This window comes from Urocampus carinirostris, chromosome 13 (assembly GCF_059441175.1).
Source record: "Urocampus carinirostris isolate Australia breed hairy pipefish chromosome 13, RoL_Ucar_1.0, whole genome shotgun sequence".
NCBI lineage: Eukaryota > Metazoa > Chordata > Actinopteri > Syngnathiformes > Syngnathidae > Urocampus > Urocampus carinirostris.
In genome coordinates this window covers 9958686-9978286 of record NC_142361.1, presented here as the reverse complement: position 1 = coordinate 9978286, position 19601 = coordinate 9958686, and the positions used below count along the sequence as shown (strand labels likewise).

General features: G+C 40.5%; 1 protein-coding gene across 2 annotated transcripts in view; it reads right to left on the bottom strand.

The window, feature by feature from the left end:
• Window positions 1-1703: 1703 nt before the first annotated feature.
• The window catches only part of LOC148353698 (SH3 and PX domain-containing protein 2A-like), an 88528-nt gene continuing 70630 nt past the window's right edge, over window positions 1704-19601 (bottom strand). Inside the window, exons 8-14 of one of the 2 annotated variants that reach the window (XM_088351318.1) lie at window positions 13265-13378; window positions 10301-10384; window positions 5978-6095; window positions 5583-5902; window positions 5190-5239; window positions 4948-5067; window positions 1704-4869 (exon numbers count right to left, since the gene is read on the bottom strand). In XM_088351318.1, coding sequence (XP_088207444.1) covers window positions 2965-4869; window positions 4948-5067; window positions 5190-5239; window positions 5583-5902; window positions 5978-6095; window positions 10301-10384; window positions 13265-13378 — 2711 coding nt within the window. In that variant the 3' untranslated portion in view covers window positions 1704-2964. The remainder of the gene's footprint in view (window positions 4870-4947; window positions 5068-5189; window positions 5240-5582; window positions 5903-5977; window positions 6096-10300; window positions 10385-13264; window positions 13379-19601) is intronic. The other variant, XM_088351319.1, reaches the window with a different exon arrangement.

Genomic DNA, 19601 nt, shown 5'->3' with positions numbered 1-19601 from the left:
ATGCTAGTTAAATATGGGTTAACAGATAATCAAGGAAATTAGCACCATGTGCTAGATTAGAACCATTAAGCCAGAGTCACCTGCAAGTGTTCTCTAATTATGATCAGTGCATTATTGGCAAAATACAGTTGTAGTTTTTTTGTTAAAATGCCTTATCCATTTTGTGAAAAAGTGATGTAGTAGCATGCACGGACACAACCAAATGTCCCTAAACTGATGAGCAGAGAAGACATTTTGGCTTTTTTTTATTTTTTATTATTCAATTATTTAGAAATTGTTCCCTAATTTTGATCCTCAGTGTAGGTAGGGATTGCACTATGTAAAATTATTAAACATTTCTTGACCTATAACTTTTTTTTTCAATTTATTAAAAATAACATCAGTATGACAGTTAATGTATTTTTTCCTAGTGTTCACATACATCGGGTTGCTTTTTGTTTGCAGAATGATTTTGTTTGTACCACTAGGAGGCACAAATATTACACACTGTCCCTTTAAAATGTTTTTAGTGGTTGACGGATGATTACTTATATCAGTGTTTTTCCTCTTTTTTTAAGCAAGGCTCCCTTTTTTCAATAAAAATCTCAAGAAAATGTTTTAAAATTGATTCCTGGTGCCAGTTTTATGTTGTTTTGTCAAACCTTAAATTATCCATCCATCCATTTTCAGTAGGGTCGCGGGGGTGCTGGAGCCCATCCCAGCTATATAGGGGCAGCGGGCAGGGGAAACCTTGAACTTGTAATCAGCCAGTCGCAGGGCACAGACTAATAACTCATACACACCTAGGGACAATTTGGACCGGCGAATTAACCTGACATGCATGTTTTTGGAATGTGGAAGGAAACCGGAGTGCCCAGAGGAAACCCACACAAGCACGGAGAGAACATGCAAACTGCTCACAGGAAGATTTGATCTCGTGACCTCAGAACTGTGCCGCACACGCGCCGTGCTGCTTACCTTAAATTATCAAGTTGATTAAATTGATAGAAGGTAATAGTTTTGTGTTGTTTTTTTTAAATGTAATTATGGTGTCATATTAAATATTACAATCTTTTTAACTTTTTTTCAAGTTTTACCAAATTGATGTCTTTTCTAGCTAAACAAGTCAAATTACTAATATAATACTTCATAATAAAATCAAATATACTTGAAATGTGCAAAAAAATATCTGCTAGGGGAACAAACATTTTTCTTATGTTATAATTTTTTTTCCTGGCTTTTTTTTTATGAATTGCACACGTTTTTTTTCTGGGTTTTTCTTGTAAAATAAAGAATTAAGAATTCAAATTAGCAAACAAAATAAGTTAAATATACTGTATATTCTTTTATTACTCCGTGAGCAAATAATTATGTAAAAAAAATAATACTTATCTGCTGACACCTGCTGATATGGATAAATGTTACTCAACTGATCACCAGATGAAAACAGATATTCAACAATCGCATGTTTTTCTCTCTCTTTTTTTTTTTCAAAAATTATATCAGATAATTTCCGGCAGAGCACGCTAGAGAAGGTCTCGCAGCATTCTGGTCGAAAAACACAGATAGTTCGTACTCATATAAAACGTTTTTCACTTTACTGTATTACTAATCTCTAATAACAAGGATATATTGTATGTACTTCCACCCATCAAGGGATATATTGAGGTTTTCAATTTAGAGTCAGCATCATGCAAACGGTGAGACAAAAAAAAAAAATTGGAAACAGTTACAAAAAAGTGCGTTTATTTTCATTATCAGGCACTTGAGTTATCGCTGATTGTCACACCGTACACAATTGAACAAAAAAGCGAGCATTCGATTTAAGACTACAAGTACTAAATACAAATTTGCTGGCCAGCAGAAAATTTTTAGGATGGATTTGGAGCAGATGTGAAATGTGGTTTCTAAAATTTATGGGAATTTGAATTGGTACCAAAAATAAAAAAAGAATAAATACAGATTTAGTAATAAAGGGCATCCGTTTTCCTAGTATGTTTTCTTGGCAAATCAACAAGGGATTTCTTATTCCACGCCATCTGTATATTCAAAGATGCTCACACAATAACAATTAAATGCGTGGAATATTTTAGATATTGGTGATGTACAATACAATAAAATAAAGCCAAAAAAAAGCAATGACGACAGCACCAAGATGTGAATAACATTTAGCAGCAGCAGCAGCAAAAAAGTTACATTTTAACAGCTCAAGGCTTTGTCAGTATAATAAAATCAATCATGCAATAAGCTTTAAATGCTTGGTAACTTAAAAATAACAGTAATCCCCCACGTGTTCACGATAAATGAGAATGTCTCAGAATTCCAATAGATAGCGCAAATGCCATATTTTGAAGGAAAGCAGTACATTTGGTGTCAAGAACTATTCTGAAGTGATAGAAACGCTAAGTTTTATATGTCGTGGTAGGAGATACATTTAGCCTGCGTCGTTTGGATAGTATTAATTGAGTTCAAGAAATACTCTCAACTGTTGTTCACACCCAAAAATTTAAGCGCATTCAGGCCTTTCCAGGCCTATGCATAAGAGCCTTGGTATTTAATTTATTAAAAATATGAAGGGCGAGCGCCTGCGTTACGTTTTACTGTATCTGAAACTATCGGGGACTCACAGAGCGTTATAATACCAGACACTGATACCTATACTACTGGTCTTCAATCCTCTTTTATGTCTGCTTTTGCAATATCTTGAATACATTTTATGCTATATCTGTAAGATCATGAAAAATTGTACAATTGGCATATATAATCCACTTCTATATACTTTTGGGGCAGGGGCTCATTCCCTGTTCCAGCGAATAGCGAGGGATTATTGTACTTTTGTTAAGGTTGATACTAATGTTATTCCCATGTTAGGTTTTTCTTTGGGTTTGTGACATAGTGAATTTGCTGGATTCTCGTACAAAATCAAAGTGTCCGCGTGAGTAATGTTTACACGGCGCTCTCAAAGTTCCACCAACTATGAGCACACTAAGGCTTCTTCTCGAGGTAATTGGATGGAACCCAGCCCTTTCTGGGCTTGCCGCTGTCTAGCACCTTGCAGTACCACCAACCATTGGGGTTCCTCTCCAGAACCTCCAGACTAGTCCCCTCCGGGAAGCCCATGGTCTCCTCATCACCGTGGTAATCAGCGATTGAAACAAAGACCTCCCGGAGGTTGTTGTGGATGATATGGGGCTTGGGCCTGATGGTGGACACGGGGAGGGCGTTCCTTTGGGGGAACTCTGCGCTACCGGCTCCAGACGGGGTGCGGATTGGCAGGGCGATGTTGTTGGGGGCCGGGCCGCGGGGCACAGTGCCGAAGGAGGCATTTCGACGAACCGTGGGGCTAATGCGAGATTGGCTCCTGGAGTTGAGTGACTCGTTTCTCCTGAGAGAGCCCACAGGGCTTGGGTCATCCCTGATGGGGGCTGAGATGAAGACTGACTGGGGTCTGACCACCTGCTGCTGCTTGTTCTGCCTGTGTGACCCCAACAGGCTCCTAGGTTTGGAGAACCCCCCAGGAGGTTTGGATGGGATCGGTGGGGTGACCTTCTTCAGGTTCTGGTTAAGGTTGTTCATGGCTTGGACCCTTTGCTCGTTTTTCTCCAAGCTGTTGGACTTGCTGAGACTCCCTGGTTTGGACGGCGTTCCGTCGGATTCCGAGCCGGCCTGGTCATCCTGCTGCCGAACGGGCTCTAGGAAGTATGTGGGGGCCCAGCCCTCTGAGTCGTTCCAGCGGATGTACCACCAGCCGCTCTCCTGTTTCTCCAGGACCAGAACCTCTACACCTGCAGGGAAGCTCAGCTCCGACTCTTGCACTTTCTCGTAAGGGTCTGTTGTGCGATAGAGGACGCAGCCTTCCACGTCCGAATCCCCACGGCTGCCTTTGGAGTAAATGGAAGAAAAGTCAGAGGACGTGCTTTGGGACGAAAAGGAGTCTTCAGATGAGACCACAGACGCGGTCTCGGAGTCCTCGCCTTTGCTTTTGACGCCGTTTTTGACCTGCCCTATAGGTCGCAGCTGTCTTCGAAGCGTGCTGATATCCATTTTATCGCCACTTGATGCCTTTGCCAGCTGTGGTTTAGGTCTCACCACTGGCTTAGGTTTTGAAGAGGGCTTAGTGTTCAGGAAGGTTTTGCTTTCCTCCAGATCTTTCTTGTTTGTGACTATATCTGGGGTTGACTCGTTGGACGAGGGTTTTGTTCCGAATCTTTCCTCGCTTTTGGCCGGGGTTTGGCCTCCGTTCAAGTTAATCTTAAGCTTGTTTGCCGCAGATCTCCACCCTCCCGATTTAATGTTGGCTTTTTTGACAGTTTCAGACGAAGGGCTGGCCTTGGAGGAACTGGAGTCACGACTGCTCTGCCACTCTGGGGTCTCCTTGAAGGGAAGAAAGCCGTCGTTCTCGTAGATGCACTCCTCCTCAACTTCTGCCTCTTGGTCGTCTTCGAACGACTTGCACATCCTGAACGAGGCGCTGTGGAGTGAAGAGGCTGGGGATGGTTTGGAGGAATGTAGAGATCCCTTCTCAGAAGACGTGTCCTCGTTTTTGATGTCCACCAATGAAGCTTCACCTCTCAGGAACTCAAACTCAGATTCAAGATCCAGGTCGCCAATGGCCGGTACGTCGTATTCTGGCTCCTCATAGACCGGTCTCCCTTGGGACGCAGGTGACTCAGGGACATCTGAACTGGCTGGGCTTCCAGGTTGCGCCATGTCCACCGAGTCCTGTTTCTTGACAGGTGGCGCTGGCGGAGGCACTTTGGGGCGGCACAGTGTACTGGTTCTGCGATTGAGGTTGGGCTTTTTGCGTTTGTCGATGTAGGAACAGGGAGCCCAGCCCTCCTGCTCTCCAATCTGAACGTACCACCAACCTCCAGAATTCTTCTCAATCACCTGAAACATCACAAGAGAGAAATTTTGTCCCCAAGGGGCCACTGATCAAAAACTTTCCGATCATTGTAAGATTCTTACCTCTGCTTTCTGGCCTCCGTTGAAACTGATCCCATCAGATATGCAAGATTGGAATTCAGCAATGGTGTAATACTCAGCTTCAACTGTAGGGGGCTCTGGTGGGGTGGGCAAGGGAAATCCCTGGGAAAAAAATGAACATGTGATTGGTCTACCCCAGACTAATATTCTTACACAATACAGAAAAGTAATCCAAAATGGAAGAAAAAGATTTAGTTTTTTACTATACTTATTTATTAACACACCAGGGTTGCATCTCTTCGAGGAGGAGGTTTTTGCCTGAGAACTGGGGAACCTGTGAAACAAAAATTCAAAACATATTGTAAATTTACCTTTTAATAATACTATAAAATTGTTTAATCCTGAAGACCTAGAGGGGGGCCAGTGATAGTTTAAGGTACCCACCTAAAAATGAAAGTCAAAAGGGACTGTATTATTTAGCCCTGAGCAGTGGTAGAATAAATACTTATAGGCCAAAAAACATGGTTTGTTCATTTTTTGAACTGTATACCAGATTGAAACAGTCATGCTGTTCATACAAAAGGTTAGTAATTTTTCAAATTATGAGTTTGAATATGTTAATATCAATCATACTTTTATAGAAATAACGTTATTCTCAATAAACTTCGCCTACTCACCAATTTCCACACAGTGAGGCGCGATTCGAGCCACGGCTGGCGAGGCTTGCTCCATCCTGCTTTTGCTGTCCTGAGGCACGCCAACAGGGGGTGCATCTGTTGGCGGAAGCGGTAAACTGATCTCCCTGCGGGCCAATCGCGGACTCTCCAAAAAATCATCGTCCTTCTCTCCGGGCGACTTCTTGTTGAGAAGGTTGCTGATCTCCATAATGTTACCGATAATCTCCACAGGGCCGGTCACCGTTTTTTTCTTGGGAGAGAGCTGCTCTTTCATCTTCTTAAGATATGATGCTGGAGCCCAGCCCTCCTTATCTTGGTACCTGGCCATGACAACATATAAATCGAGTTGGCACTGCAAGTTTATGGTTAGCTGTTTGTGGGACAAGTGATCTCACCTGATGAACCACCAGCCTTCCAGATTCTTCTGAATCACCTCCACGATCACGCCTTTCTCAAACCCGATTTCATCTTTGCCCTGACTGGTGTATGGCTGCACTGTGATGTATTTCTCCTCTGGCAGATACACAGCAAAGTGAGCAAGTCATTTACAAATGTTTTTCGTGTAAAGATTTTATTTTCTGTGGGGAAAAATAGCTGTCTAAGAATATGATTAATTCTTTTTAAAAGAGAATTGATAAATGAGTACTCTTTTAAACAAAACTCTGTAAATTGTGTAGTGTCCCCTCACTGTACAAGCTACTTAAAATCGAAAAATTCCAGATACAAAATGTCTTTGGAGCAAAAATCTTGTCAGAAATATAAGAGAAAATCCAACTTGTGGGACTGATTCAGATGCTATCAGCCCTTACTTGCTGGCAGGGTCAGAAATCTACCTGGAGGCCTTCACAATTAGTTCTGCAGGCCCTGAAGCATAAAATAAGTGACAATAAAGCGGTTGGTTCAGCGAATCGGATTATAAATTGAAGAGCCAGCGCCTTCTAGAAGACCTAACAAAACATCAGCGGTTTCAAAAACTACGATGGGCAACAGGGGGGTAATGCAATACAAAAATGTCAGGAAAAAAATCCCCATGTCCATTGCTTCTGTCAAAAGTAATTTTTCCTGCACTTAATCGAATGAAAATGTATGCAAGAAATACGACGGGCGGGCTCGGTTTTTAGCATTAGCTCCGATAGCGTTAGAAAATAACTTCTTCATGGAACTGTAATGCACAGAATCTGCATGAGAAAGTAATTGACATCTTTATGAGGAAAGAAAGAAGGACGGATTTGTGCACAAATAATCTGAGTAAAATGTGGATATATTCCTAAATAATATTGCAATGTTATGAGGTTATTATTCATCTTTTTTAAATGTGTCACATCTGTAGCTGCAATAAAATAGGTTTTGAGAATTGGATAGATTTAGCCAACAGAAGGCCTAGGTGTGAAATGCATGGCATGCCACTGGTTGTGGATAAGACAAACTTCTTCTGCATCATGCTGAAAAAGGTCCTACAGCTTTGTATTCAATCTCCTTGGCATTCAGTTTTTAGGTAAACAGGATTATGCAGTCTCCTAGTTCTTTTTTCTAGTGTAGCTGGCATTTAGGATATAATAACCAGGCTGAGGTTCAGGCCAAACTTAAAAATAACACACACATCTAGTTTTATAGAATACCCATAGCCATATTCCTTTACTAATGTTCAGTGACATTGTGTGGCATCATGTCCAAACGAGCAAAAGCAAAAGTATGGGTGGGTCAGTTTGAACCGAGAATAAAATGTAATGATGAATTGTGACTCTGAATACGTGGGGGACAAACACATCCTTCAGTAAAGTGCATTCTAAAGTAAAGGTAAAGGCATTGAAACTAAATGGCCTTGCTTAAGAATATAATACGCAACACATCTTGAAAGAGGGTTATTATGTTGCACACGGAGTCATCCTGAAGATATAAATGCTGCGTACAAGCTGCAATTCATTTACTTTTGTTTACATTGAATGCACCTTGGGCTAGCCGGTGTCCTACCAAGTATCCTTGGCCTTGCACGATCACACTCAGCACGCAATCGGCGACCAGGGGCTCCGTGCCCATTTGTGGGCTCGTGCATTGCTAGCCGGCAGTCGCACAGACACTGTTTATCCCCCAAAATTTGGATATTCATGTACGATTGACCTTGTGGACTATGTGCACTGCCCGGTGAAACGTTTCCCCCACTAAAAACAACATCCAGCCGAGAAAAGAAGGGAAACTCTGAATCAGATGTTTTGTTAACCGCAACATGCATCGCCTCCATCTCTGTTTTGAGTTGATTCTTGTGGACTCAGCACAATCTTTTGACTTTTTTTAGTAGTGGAAACAAGGCTCTTGCACTCTCAGCTCTAGAGCGTGGCGCCAAGCACAAATTTGGTATGAACTCAAAAGTTTTTCCTTATGTCCCGGCTCAATATTAGCAGCAATTTGCTCAAAAATGAGTCAATCAGTGGCTCTGACAGAGTACGAAATGTGGCATCAGGTCAACCTTGCTGCGTATTGCGCAACTGTTTTTCGGTGCGTGAGCCAAAGCTGCTTGGGGAAATTTGGCAGGGCTGGGACATAACACTTCGGAAACCGTTACGGACACAATTTTAGTAATTGTTTGCTAAACAGAAAGCTACCGATTTCCAATCAGCCTTCCTGGAGATGTAATTGGTAGAACAAACATGAGCCAGCAAGCCTCCCGCTGGGATACTAAGTTTAATGCAAATAAATATGTGTAAGGAAGAGAGAGTTTTCCCCCACTTCATTCAAATTATTGCCAAACATTGTTTTTTATCTGTGTTTTCACCCCAGAAAACCACAAATTAATTAATTAGCGATTATTATCTGCACCGCTTATCCTCAGTAGGGTCGCTGGGGTGCTGGAGCCCATCCCAGCTATCTCCGGGCAGTGGGCACCCTGAAATGGTTGCCAGCCAGTCGCAGAGCACACAGAGACAGACAACTCACTTGCTCATTCACATCTAGGGACAATTTGGACCGGACAATTAACCTGACCCGCATGTTTTCTTTGGAATGTGGGAGGAAACCGGTGTGCCCGGAGGAAACCCACACAAGCAAGGGGAGAACAAGCAAACTCCACACAGGAAGGTTCAATCTCATCACCTCAGAACTGTGCCGCACACGCGTTAACCACTGCGCCGCCGTGCTGCCCTTAACTTTTGTTCTATAGTTTGTCATAGTATTTTTGGATGAATCAAAAATTTTCATGAGGTATTTTATTATTATTACGTTTATTCTCCTGAATATCGGTATTGGGTTTGGAATCTTAGTTTTGTAACAACAATACTACTAAAGAAATCAACAAGCAATTGACACACACATATAAAATAGGTAAAGATACTAAAAATTTGTGAACTCGCTTCGATTTAGGTCAAATTCCTGTATGAAGTCTGTCAAAGCTTGGGTTTTTCAATCAGTACAGCGAGACACACTAGTGTGCCACGAGACCTTGTCTGGTGTGCCACAGAAAACTGAACAGTTTTTAAAATACTAATATCGACTCTTGATGAATTTTTGTTGTTGCTTATTTTAAGTATTACTAACCCCCCCTTAAAAAAAAAAACCTGAAAACGAGTTAGAAATAAAATATTTGTTTCCGTATCAGATACTTTTTGTTCATTTTATTTAAAAAAAATCAAGGAAAACTTAAGAAAAATATAGTAGAAAGTATAACAAAAGTCAAAGTTACAGCAAAAAAAAGAAAAAAAAAATCACAACCCGATCCACAAAGGCCACAAATGATGAAAAAAGTACTTTGTATTGTCAATTCAGGCAACATGATAATTTAAGAGTTTAGAATAAAACGATGGTATTACATTTTAAACAATTTTGATGGATGGTTTTGACTTTTTTGTTGTTAAAAAATGTGCCTTGGCTCAAAATGGGTGAGAAACAGTGCTTTAGTATATAAATCTACCCTTACAAAATGTCTCACCTGTACATTCTCAATGCCAGCTTATAATAAACGTAGGCAAGCATGCTTAGCCCCTTTTTGTCTAGTACTCAATCAAAGTGATCTAATTTATATAAGTTTTACAATATTTGTTTACACGATCCCACAGTTAGATTCACGATACAAAAATGTTTATGTTTGCACACCCAAAGATTTTCTTTTTTTGCACTGAACTAGGAGCAACGCGAGCGCAGAGGGGAAGAAAAAAAACGATAAGAATTGCTAAGTCAACAGTCATGGACCCATTATAATACACCAATGTAACCGTTTTGATTTTGCATGATTTGATACTGTTTGTGATCTAGGGCTATTCAAATAGATATGACTACAGTAATCCCTCGGTTATCGCGGTTAATGGGGACCAAAAACACCCGCGAAAAGTGAAAATCCGCGAAGTAGCGACGCCCCTTCAATAATGCTTAAAAAAATAAAGACATATATTATATATATATATATATATATATATATATATATATATATATATATATATATATATATATATATAATTTTTTTTTTTTTTCCTTAATTATTTTATTTTTATTTTTTTATTTTTTTAGACCCGCAAAGCTCTGAACCCGCGAACGTGGAACAGCGAAGTAGCGAGGAACAGCGAAGTAGCGAGGTCCCACTGTATATATGATTGCTTCCTGATCATTTTTAAATTTCGAAAATGCTGATTTGAAAGGTTAGTGGTTAGTCATGGTGGATGTACATAACCCCTGGATGAGGAAAGGATGAGACAAACACAGTCCGCACAAACAAAAGGCATTAGAAGTTGCACCTCGGCTCTGCTGCCGGCTGATGACACCCCCCAGCGTCCATCTCCGGTCCAGCCTCTTCGGGTGGGACTTTTGCCGTTTAGTGACTGACGGACACAGACGTTGAGCGCACACACGAAGGTGGGAAGCGGGTGGAAAGCGGCACATGTTAAAAACACACAACACATAATGCACATGGAAGGCGGAGGATTGGTGGAAAGATTACGAGGGGTGCTTTTTCATTAGGATGTTGTTAACATGGTTTCTCCATTCGGTCATAACGTCGTAGCATCTGGGCTCCAAATTGCTGACAAAAGGAAGTGCATTGGATTAGTGCAGTGCAATGCTTCTCATTTATTTTGTGTCACGCACCTCCTCAGAAGAACCCCCAACCCCTTAGGTTTTTTTTAATGATCACATGAATCTGAATCTGAATAATATTGGTGGGGACAGAACAACAATTGCTTGATATTGGTGGTAACACGTCATCTTCCATGCCAAGTCTATGTCTTTTGGCACATTTTTGGTGAAAAAAAACTCAGATGGCGGCGCCTCTGTTCGGCTGCGGCTACATCGGCTCGCTACAGTTTTTTACACTTCGGTCATAAAACCCAGTCTTCGACTCAGTTTTGACGGCGCACAAAGTCAACTCAAACTGCAGATTAATATACGATCGCAGTTTTTTTGCTGGATATGCGATCATCCAGAAATCAAGCGCTCGGTGCTACGACCACTCGGGAGTGTTTATTTAGCCACGGACTGCTACGTCAACAAGACCCAGCGCCCTACAAAGCAGCGAAGCAGAGTGGCAAGAGAGCGGTGTAACCGGAGGAGGAAGCGAGGTTGTCGGGCCGGGCTAACCGCTAGGCTAAAGGCTAAACCCTTCAAAACGCCTCTCCCATCCATTTTCCTCTCCAACGTTCGCTCTCTTGACAATAAACTGGACCATTTACAACTGGAACTAACATCGAACTGCGAGATGACGAACTGCTGCGCTAAAATTCTGACGAAGACATGGTTAAACTTATCTATCCCGGCTGACGCTCAAGGAAACTGTGCGGGTCAGATTTATCGACATTTCGTTCTGCATACACGTGTACACGAATGACAATAAAGTATATCTGAATCTGAATAATATTGGTGGGGACAGAACAACAATTGCTTGATATTGGTGGTAACACGTCATCTTCCATGCCAAGTCTATGTCTTTTGGCACATTTTTGGTGAAAAAAAACTCAAGCGTCTTATCAGCATGATTGGCTTGTACTGCCTTTAAGTGACTGCCAAAAATGATGGCTTCGTGCGGTTCGCTGCTAACATTTTAACATAGCAAGTGAAGTGCTACATATGCTTCATCAAACTTCCTCATCTTAGATTTTGAGAGGAGTCTTTTGTTTGACTCGTCTCTCTTCCCCTGGCTCCGCAACCTTGTTAAATGTTTTTTTTTTAAATTGGGTCACTTGAGGGTCTCCTATACTTCTTGTTTACACTTCATACTCAATGCTTATATTCTGCATAATGCACTACATCGGGACTAAATGGAAAAAAAAAAACTCAAAGAGGACGCCACTGTGCCCTAGTGTAGTGGAGGTGCAATTGCACTTTATTCTGGAAAAGTAAAAAAAAAAGTTCCCTAAAGTCACACGCGTTCGGGTCCCCCTTGAAAAAGTCTCGCACTGTCCCGGAGCCACACCCCCCACTCCCACACCCCCCACTATTTGAGAACCACTGACGTAAAGATTTACAAACTGAAGTGGTTTGTATACAAGCCCTTCTGTCGCATAATGCATTGTGGCCCAGTAAGGCAAAAAACATCTTTTGGCCACACTTACAAACTCTCTGTGTTTGTTTGAAAGTCTAATAATCATTTCCATACTCCGTTTGTTTTTGTCCTTAACAAAATGCAGCGTAAGCCTTTTGAAAATATGCTTCGATTGCTTCACATCAACAGAGTCAAAAAGGGAACGTTTTGCACTTATTTAAGGCCACGCGAGCAGGGGACTTGAGTGAGGCCGTCCAAAGGGATTGTCTATGGAGCAATATAGCTGCCAATAAGGCTTATCTGCGAAAAGAAGATTTGTACCCGGAATAGTCGATTTGTACACGTAAAATGATGACTCGTACCCATAAATGTATTGATTTGTGTGGTTAAATTGTTCCGTGTGTGGGAATCAAAAACTGTAGTCCTGTGAGCCCAATAATATTTCGAAAAAAAAACTATTGCTATAAAGTCAATGGGATAAATGTTACTAGGGTTAACTGTTAAGACATTTGACTAGTTCTTGCTCCTGTGCAGTCAGACGATGCACTCCACCTTTTTTTTATCTTCCTTGCACATACACAAATGGAGGAATTGCATCTCTAGTCTACCTTGTATTCTGTCTAAAGCCTCTTTGGTATCATATTTATTTGCAGACATCTCAAATTTGTACCCGTAGATTTTCCCGTAGCTTTTTGATTTGAAATCGGATCTTTTCAACCCCTTTCGGCAGGTGTTTTTTTGGGGAATGGTCAATAAAATCAATACATTTCTGGGTGCAAGTCATCATTTTACAAATCGAGTCAACAGTGGATATGCCTTTTGACAGCTAATCCAGTTTAAAATGACAGGAATTTTAGATAACTCGGGAAAGGATAAATTGCTAACACAAAATGAAAAAGCTTCCTATCATGTCAAAAGTGACTAACATTCTGCCGTGCACAATGCGCTACTGTGCAACTCGCTCATCACCGGGCTGTGGTCAGCTCCCTCCTGGAAGCTTTACTGGCCACAGAAGTAGACTTGAATCCACGCTCTGTTTTAGCATGCTTACAGTGCAAGGCGGACAGTGAAAGCGGTTCATAGTAAGCCCACATCATCAGCGAGTAGGCATCGGCGTCACTGATTCGTCCCATCTTGTCACTGATCAAAGGCGCAGGGGTTTGTAACTACAGAGCGCCGTGTGTTTGCATGTTCGGGTGGGTGACATAAGGTGGAAGCCACTTACCTTCTCCGGTTTTCGAGGCGCCGAGCTCCAAGTCATCCCGTGTGCCGCTGTGGGTGTTGAGATATGTGGCGGGGACCCATCCTTGCTCTTCTGAGGTGCTGACAAACCACCAGCCTGTGGAAATCCACCAATACAGCAAATTACGGATGTGGATTCATATTCAAATGTATTTATTTTATTTATATAGCCCTTAATCACAAAAACGTCTCTAAGGACTGCACAGGATTACAATGACACAATTACCCGATCTTAAACCAACATGCGGGCAGGGAGCAACTTAAAACATCAGCGTGAGGAAAAAGAGAAACCTTGAGAAGGGACCTCACAAGTGGCATCCCCCCTTTCAGGATGACCAGGGTCAATATAGCTCTTTGAGCATTTTGGGTAGCCAGCCCCTGGTTTAGGCAAACAGCTGCTTCCTTTAAAGTGTAGTGAAGCATACATAAGTTCATTGTACAATCCAAGTTCTAATCTAGCATCATTGAAGGCATGCAGGCCACTTTAACAGACTACTAGCAAACTAACAATATAAATATGTTTTCCTAATAAAAAAATAATAAAAAACGCATATAAATGCATGGTCTTTTTCTTTTCCTCCTAAAATAATTATTATACTTATTTTCCGCTGATTTAACATTTTGACTATTTAAAACAGGCCTTTTCTTACCGTTGCCATTTTCTTGCTACACTAACAAAAAAAAAACTGCAGTGACAAACACTCCAACCTCCTCTGCTTTTCCCCCACTTTTCTCATACCTAATGTTGTGAGTCCCGGAACAGAGTTGGTAAAAGTAAGACAGACAGACAAGAGCAGTGGCAAAACAATTATAAAGGCTCTTTGAACTCAAATTGGCATTGTTAACACATTTTTATTAGACAAAATATTCTACTTTACACTTTTTATGAACACCTCCAATGACACGCCCTACCTTTAAGTATTATATGTATTATTATAAGTATAAGATTAAAATATTTTTACCTGACATAAAAACAATTCTGAAACAAATAGGTGAAATCTGTCTTGTCAGACTGCTCGACCCCGCCCCAAAAAGGATCATTGTGGTAGAGAGACATGTCAAAATACTGTAAAAATTAAATTAAATTTAAAGGATAATTTAAAAAATGCCCAAAAAGGAAAAAAAAATGTCATATTTCTATTAACAGGATAAAAAAGTGTAGGTCGGTGCCGTAGTCCGGTTATCAGCAACCTGCAGCTCTAGTGCCGCTATGAAAAAAATGAGAATGAATATGAACTGTTTAACTTTTATGTATTATTCCATATTTTGGTTTTGATATAAAAAAAATCATATTCATCTTTTTTTTGCAGTTCTTTTCATATGTGTGTGTTATTTTCTCTTTTCCATTATGGCCCTTTTAACATTTTAGGTTAGTGACTCCAGCTGTAGTCTTTGGCAATTGGATGCATGTTAGGATAATAAACCATACATATTAAATTTATTTCAAATCAATTTGGTTATAAGCCTATGACACAAATTATGACTATTTAGCTTGAAACAATCAAAACAAAGCTAAATCCCTACGCCCTGAGAGCTGCACATATTATTTATGTTTGTGGGGTTTTTTTCCCAGTGTTTACATTATGAAAAGGGCAATTAAGCTCAAAAACGTTTTGACCCTGAACTGCAAAATTACACCGTGATCGCTCTGCATGAACTGTTAAAGCTGGTACCAAAACTGCTCTATACGTACGGACGGGCTACGCCAGCTTTCTTTCTTATTTGTTGTGGAAACGCAGGCACGGTACACCTGACAGCTGCTGTGAGAACCATAAAGAGAATGAGAGTTCCATCTCAGCTGGCCCAAGCCTCCAGCGCAGCGCACGTGTTCCTGACAAAATGTTATGTTTTAAAGGGCTTTGATTCCTACCATGGGAAAAACTGGAAAACCCCATTGTGATGGCTTGTTACCACGGTACTGTTTTGGGATGGCAACAGCTTATTAGTGCCATCTCGATGATTCATGGGGATGTGGTCAACGGGTGTGCGTGCAACATTCGATGGTTGAGTATGTATTCTATATTGTTGCTATGCATTTCAAATACATAAAAAAATGTCTTGATTGTGTGAAAAGAAGAGTCCTTTGTTGCACTTATAGAACTCCTAAACATTAGATATTTTTTAGAATGGAAAAAAAAAAATTAAAATTTTTCTCAGAGTAGTATTTAAAAGCTCCATTCTTTGACAATGTAATACCATAGATCCAACCTATTGTTCCTGCAAAAGTCCAGCAGATGCCACTATGCCATACGCACCATAAATAACCAAGGAACAATCAATATTGTCAATACAAAAATGAATATTTCTTGATTTTCTTTCCTAGAAAATAAGTATTTCGTAATTGGCTAGAAACTGGCATAGTTAACTACAGAACATTCGTAGTATTTAGAATTTGGTAGCACTGTATAGTCCATGACAGGCATGTCCAAAGTTTGGCCTGGGGGCCAGTTACAGCCATTGATACAATATTTACTGGCCCGCGGCTTCTGTCATAAAATTATTAATATGTTACCCGTCAGTAATGTTTACTGCAGTATAAAATAAATTAGTGCAAAAAAGGGAAATTCTTCATTTCACTAGATGATGGCAGTAGCCCATTGGCCACCTTGTCCTAGGCTTTATGTGAGAATTTCAGCCCACACAAATTCCGACGGGGGGACCGTAAATAAAAAAATGAAAGTTGAAGGCCGCCGCTCAGTAGCCTAGATGGTAAGGCGCCCGCTTTGAGACTGGGAGGTCGGTGGTTCGCGCCCCGGCCGAGTCATTCCTAAGACTTAAAAAGTGGTCGGCGGCGCCCTCTGTTGGCTGCGGCTGAATCGGCTCGCTACAACGGGTCAGGTGCAATCGACATTTCGTTCTGTGTACATTGTTACACAGAATGACAATACAAGGAAATTATTATTATTATTATTATTATTATTATTGAGGACAAGAGGAAATTGGAAAATGTTTTAACCAAAATCCGAAACAAATCTGTCTGCCTAATTTACCATGAGACTGTGGCTGTTTAAACCAAGAGGCGCTGCCAGACGAAACATGCTGACTACAAAATGTTAACTGGAAACAAATGCTGTGAAAAGATGAGGCAACTGGTAGCTGTTTCAACGCACAACAGCACTTTTTCATGAAACCCTGAGATTCAAATGAAAACGCTACAAAGGCACGCTACAAGATCGCGACGCTGATCGCCAAGCACTGCAAACCTTTCACAGAAGCTGAATTTGTTAAAGACTGTTCAAAGAATGCTTGGCTGAATAGTCAGCCTTCACACATATTCAGCTTATGTTAAGTCCAAAACAGAAACATGGCAGAAAATATGCACACCACTTGGATGGTGTTTATATGAATTGATACGCAATTATGAAAAACAATGTGTGTTGAAGTATAAAAATATATATACTTCTTCACCTATCATTAACATTTTGTTCAACACTAGAATGAAGAAAATTATGTTTATTTAGTACCTATACTAGAAGTTCCGGGATGATAGGATTATTAACGGCCTCAGTGGCCTAATGGATAAGGCACTGGCCTCCTAAGCCAGGGATTGTGGGTTCCATTCCAGTCTGAGGTGGGGCACTACAGTGTGATTACTGCTATTTTATAGAAAAAGTGAATTTTGTAATTTGCTAAAAAGTGCTACAATAAACAATGAAAGATTTGTTATATTTGGTACCACTGCGCTTATGGATTAAATTTTCTGTTTATTGTATACACAAAGCCAAGTAACCCCTCCACAATAATAATTTGTTTTATACTACGATAGTTAGACACATCCAAAAAGTGTTATCAGCATCCCAAGTCGACATATGATCCAGAGCCTTTTTGTATGCATGACATCATTTAGAGCAGTGGTCTTAAACCCGTTTTTCCACCTTAATATGGAAAAAATATCAGTGCAGCCCGCATTAGTTTGATATGGTGCTAACGTCTTGGATATTAGTTAAACAAATTCACACACTAGTGGTTTGAGATCAATGTACATCTGCCAAGGAATATCTACTTCCTGGTTTGACCCATGGCAGTGAATATAAATTTCAACAAATTAGCTCATTTTATTCATACATTTTTGCAATCTAATGGCAGAATATTTGACTCAAATTGAATTGAAACGAGGGCTTACAGGGTGTGGGAGATGATCATCACGGCAGTGGATGCACCTTGCGCGTAACTGCTTCAGTCCCTGGCAATGAATCCAGTTTATTAATTTGTTTTTCCACTCACATACTTTTTAATGTCTTTATTATTAACTGTATTGTTTTATTTTCTCGAGTTGGAGACCACTGATCTAGGACTTTGTACAATTTCCGTCTACAACTTAAACCTATACATTTTGATGTTGACAGTGTTTTGTTTATTTATTGCCTTGTAACATCCATTGCAGCCAAGTTATCCTAGAAGGGGTATTACCTCATGTCTGAACCCTTCTTAAGACATCTTAATTTTCTTCATGCTGAGGTTTTCTTACGTTTTCCGTGTCTTTATGTGTGTTTCAGATCAGGGGATTTTGTAATGGTAGCCTGTGCAGCCCTTTGAGAGACCTTTTGATTTTGGGCTATACAAATAAATGTGACTTGACTCCTCAGTGTGATTGAACACTAGAAAGATGATTGTACAAGCGCCAGGTCAACTAAGATATCCTTTCTTGGCAGGATGATAAAACCTAAAAGTAAACATGACTTGAAAATAAAAAAGAAACAAAAGAAAATAAACTCTCCCTAACGGCTTCAATGTAGCAGACTTATTACACACAGACATTAAAAACCCTCTGCTGTTGGGCGTCCAGCCGTGAGCACCACCCGTTGGGTCAGAATCAAGGCTATAACAAGGCATGTAATGTGCTGAGGCTTTGCGTAAAACCCGCAGCTCGAACAAAAAAAGCGATATTCATAAATCCGTCAAGAGCCTGAACAACAAACCAACCTCAGAAAAACAACACACTGTTCATTGAGGTCTAGAAACTCCCATAGGACTGTCGCACGCACAGGGCAGGTTCGAGAGCGTGCTGCATTCGGGCCCCTGTAGCATATGAATAACCCATATTTCATGTTAACAATATCTGTGTATTATTTATTATTACAACATCCGTTGCAGCCTGATCATCCTGGGAGCGGGATTACCTTATGTCCGGTCCCTTTTCAAGGTTTCTTCATTTACGTCATGTTGTGGTTTTTGAGTTTTTCCTTGCCCTCATGTAGGTTTTAGATCAGGGGATGGTGTAATAAAAGTCTTTAGTTTGGATGTTGGTTTAAGATCAGGCGATGGTGTCATTGTAATCCTGTGCAGTCCTTTGAGACATTTTTGTGATTAAGGGCTATACAAATAAATGTGATTTGACTTGAACAAATATGTTGACTGGAATTTACTTGTAGAGATGGGAATTCCTACTATTTTTAGAGAACATGTTTCTTTGGCTCGGCTACTAAAAAGAGCCGACTATCCCTATATTAACAATTAGTATGTAATTTTATGCAGGGTATGACCTAAGAAGGGAAAAAAAGAAAAACAAAAAAACAAAAGAAAAATGTGATAACAAAAGGAAACAAGAGTTAAAAGAATAAACCGTACATTTTATATAAACACGTTAACACAAAAAACACAGGTAATATAATTATAATTTTCCTAAATCTACAATTAAAATACCAGCTCGGTGCTCTTGGGGGTAGGGCGCCCGCCCCGATACTGGGAGGTTGCTGGTTGAAGCCTCGACCGTGTCAAACCTGAGACTTACAACATTGGTACACATTGCCTCCCTGCTTGGCGCTCGGCATTAGTATTGGAATTGGGGGTTTGGTCACCTAATGACTCCCAACACAGCAGTTGGGTTGAGCGAGGGGGCTGGGAATCCCCTCCTCTGTATCAACCTCCCAGAAAGAGTCAGAAATATGAATGTGTTCTTGACTCTAGCCACCTCCCAAAAAAGGGGGATATGGCTCCGTTATATACATATAATGTATATATATAACAATTTAAATATAAAATACAAAACCATTTCAACCTTTATTATGCTCAAAAAGTAATGCACCACATTTATTCATACCGGCGTTATTCCCAACCAAGGTCACCAGTAGCAAACCGTTAGCAGCTAGAACCACAAACCAACTGGAAAACAATGGGGCAAACGTGATCACACAGCCACAACGTTTAAGGTTAAGGTGTGCAGGATTTTAAAAATTTTCATTCTAAAATTACCCAGTTTTTGAAGCCAGAAAGTTTTTGAATTAAAGGTGGGCGGATGAATCAAAATCTTGATATTATCGATACTGAGCGAGTACGTGGATCTGATCAATACTATTGTGCTGGTATTCATAATGTCTTAC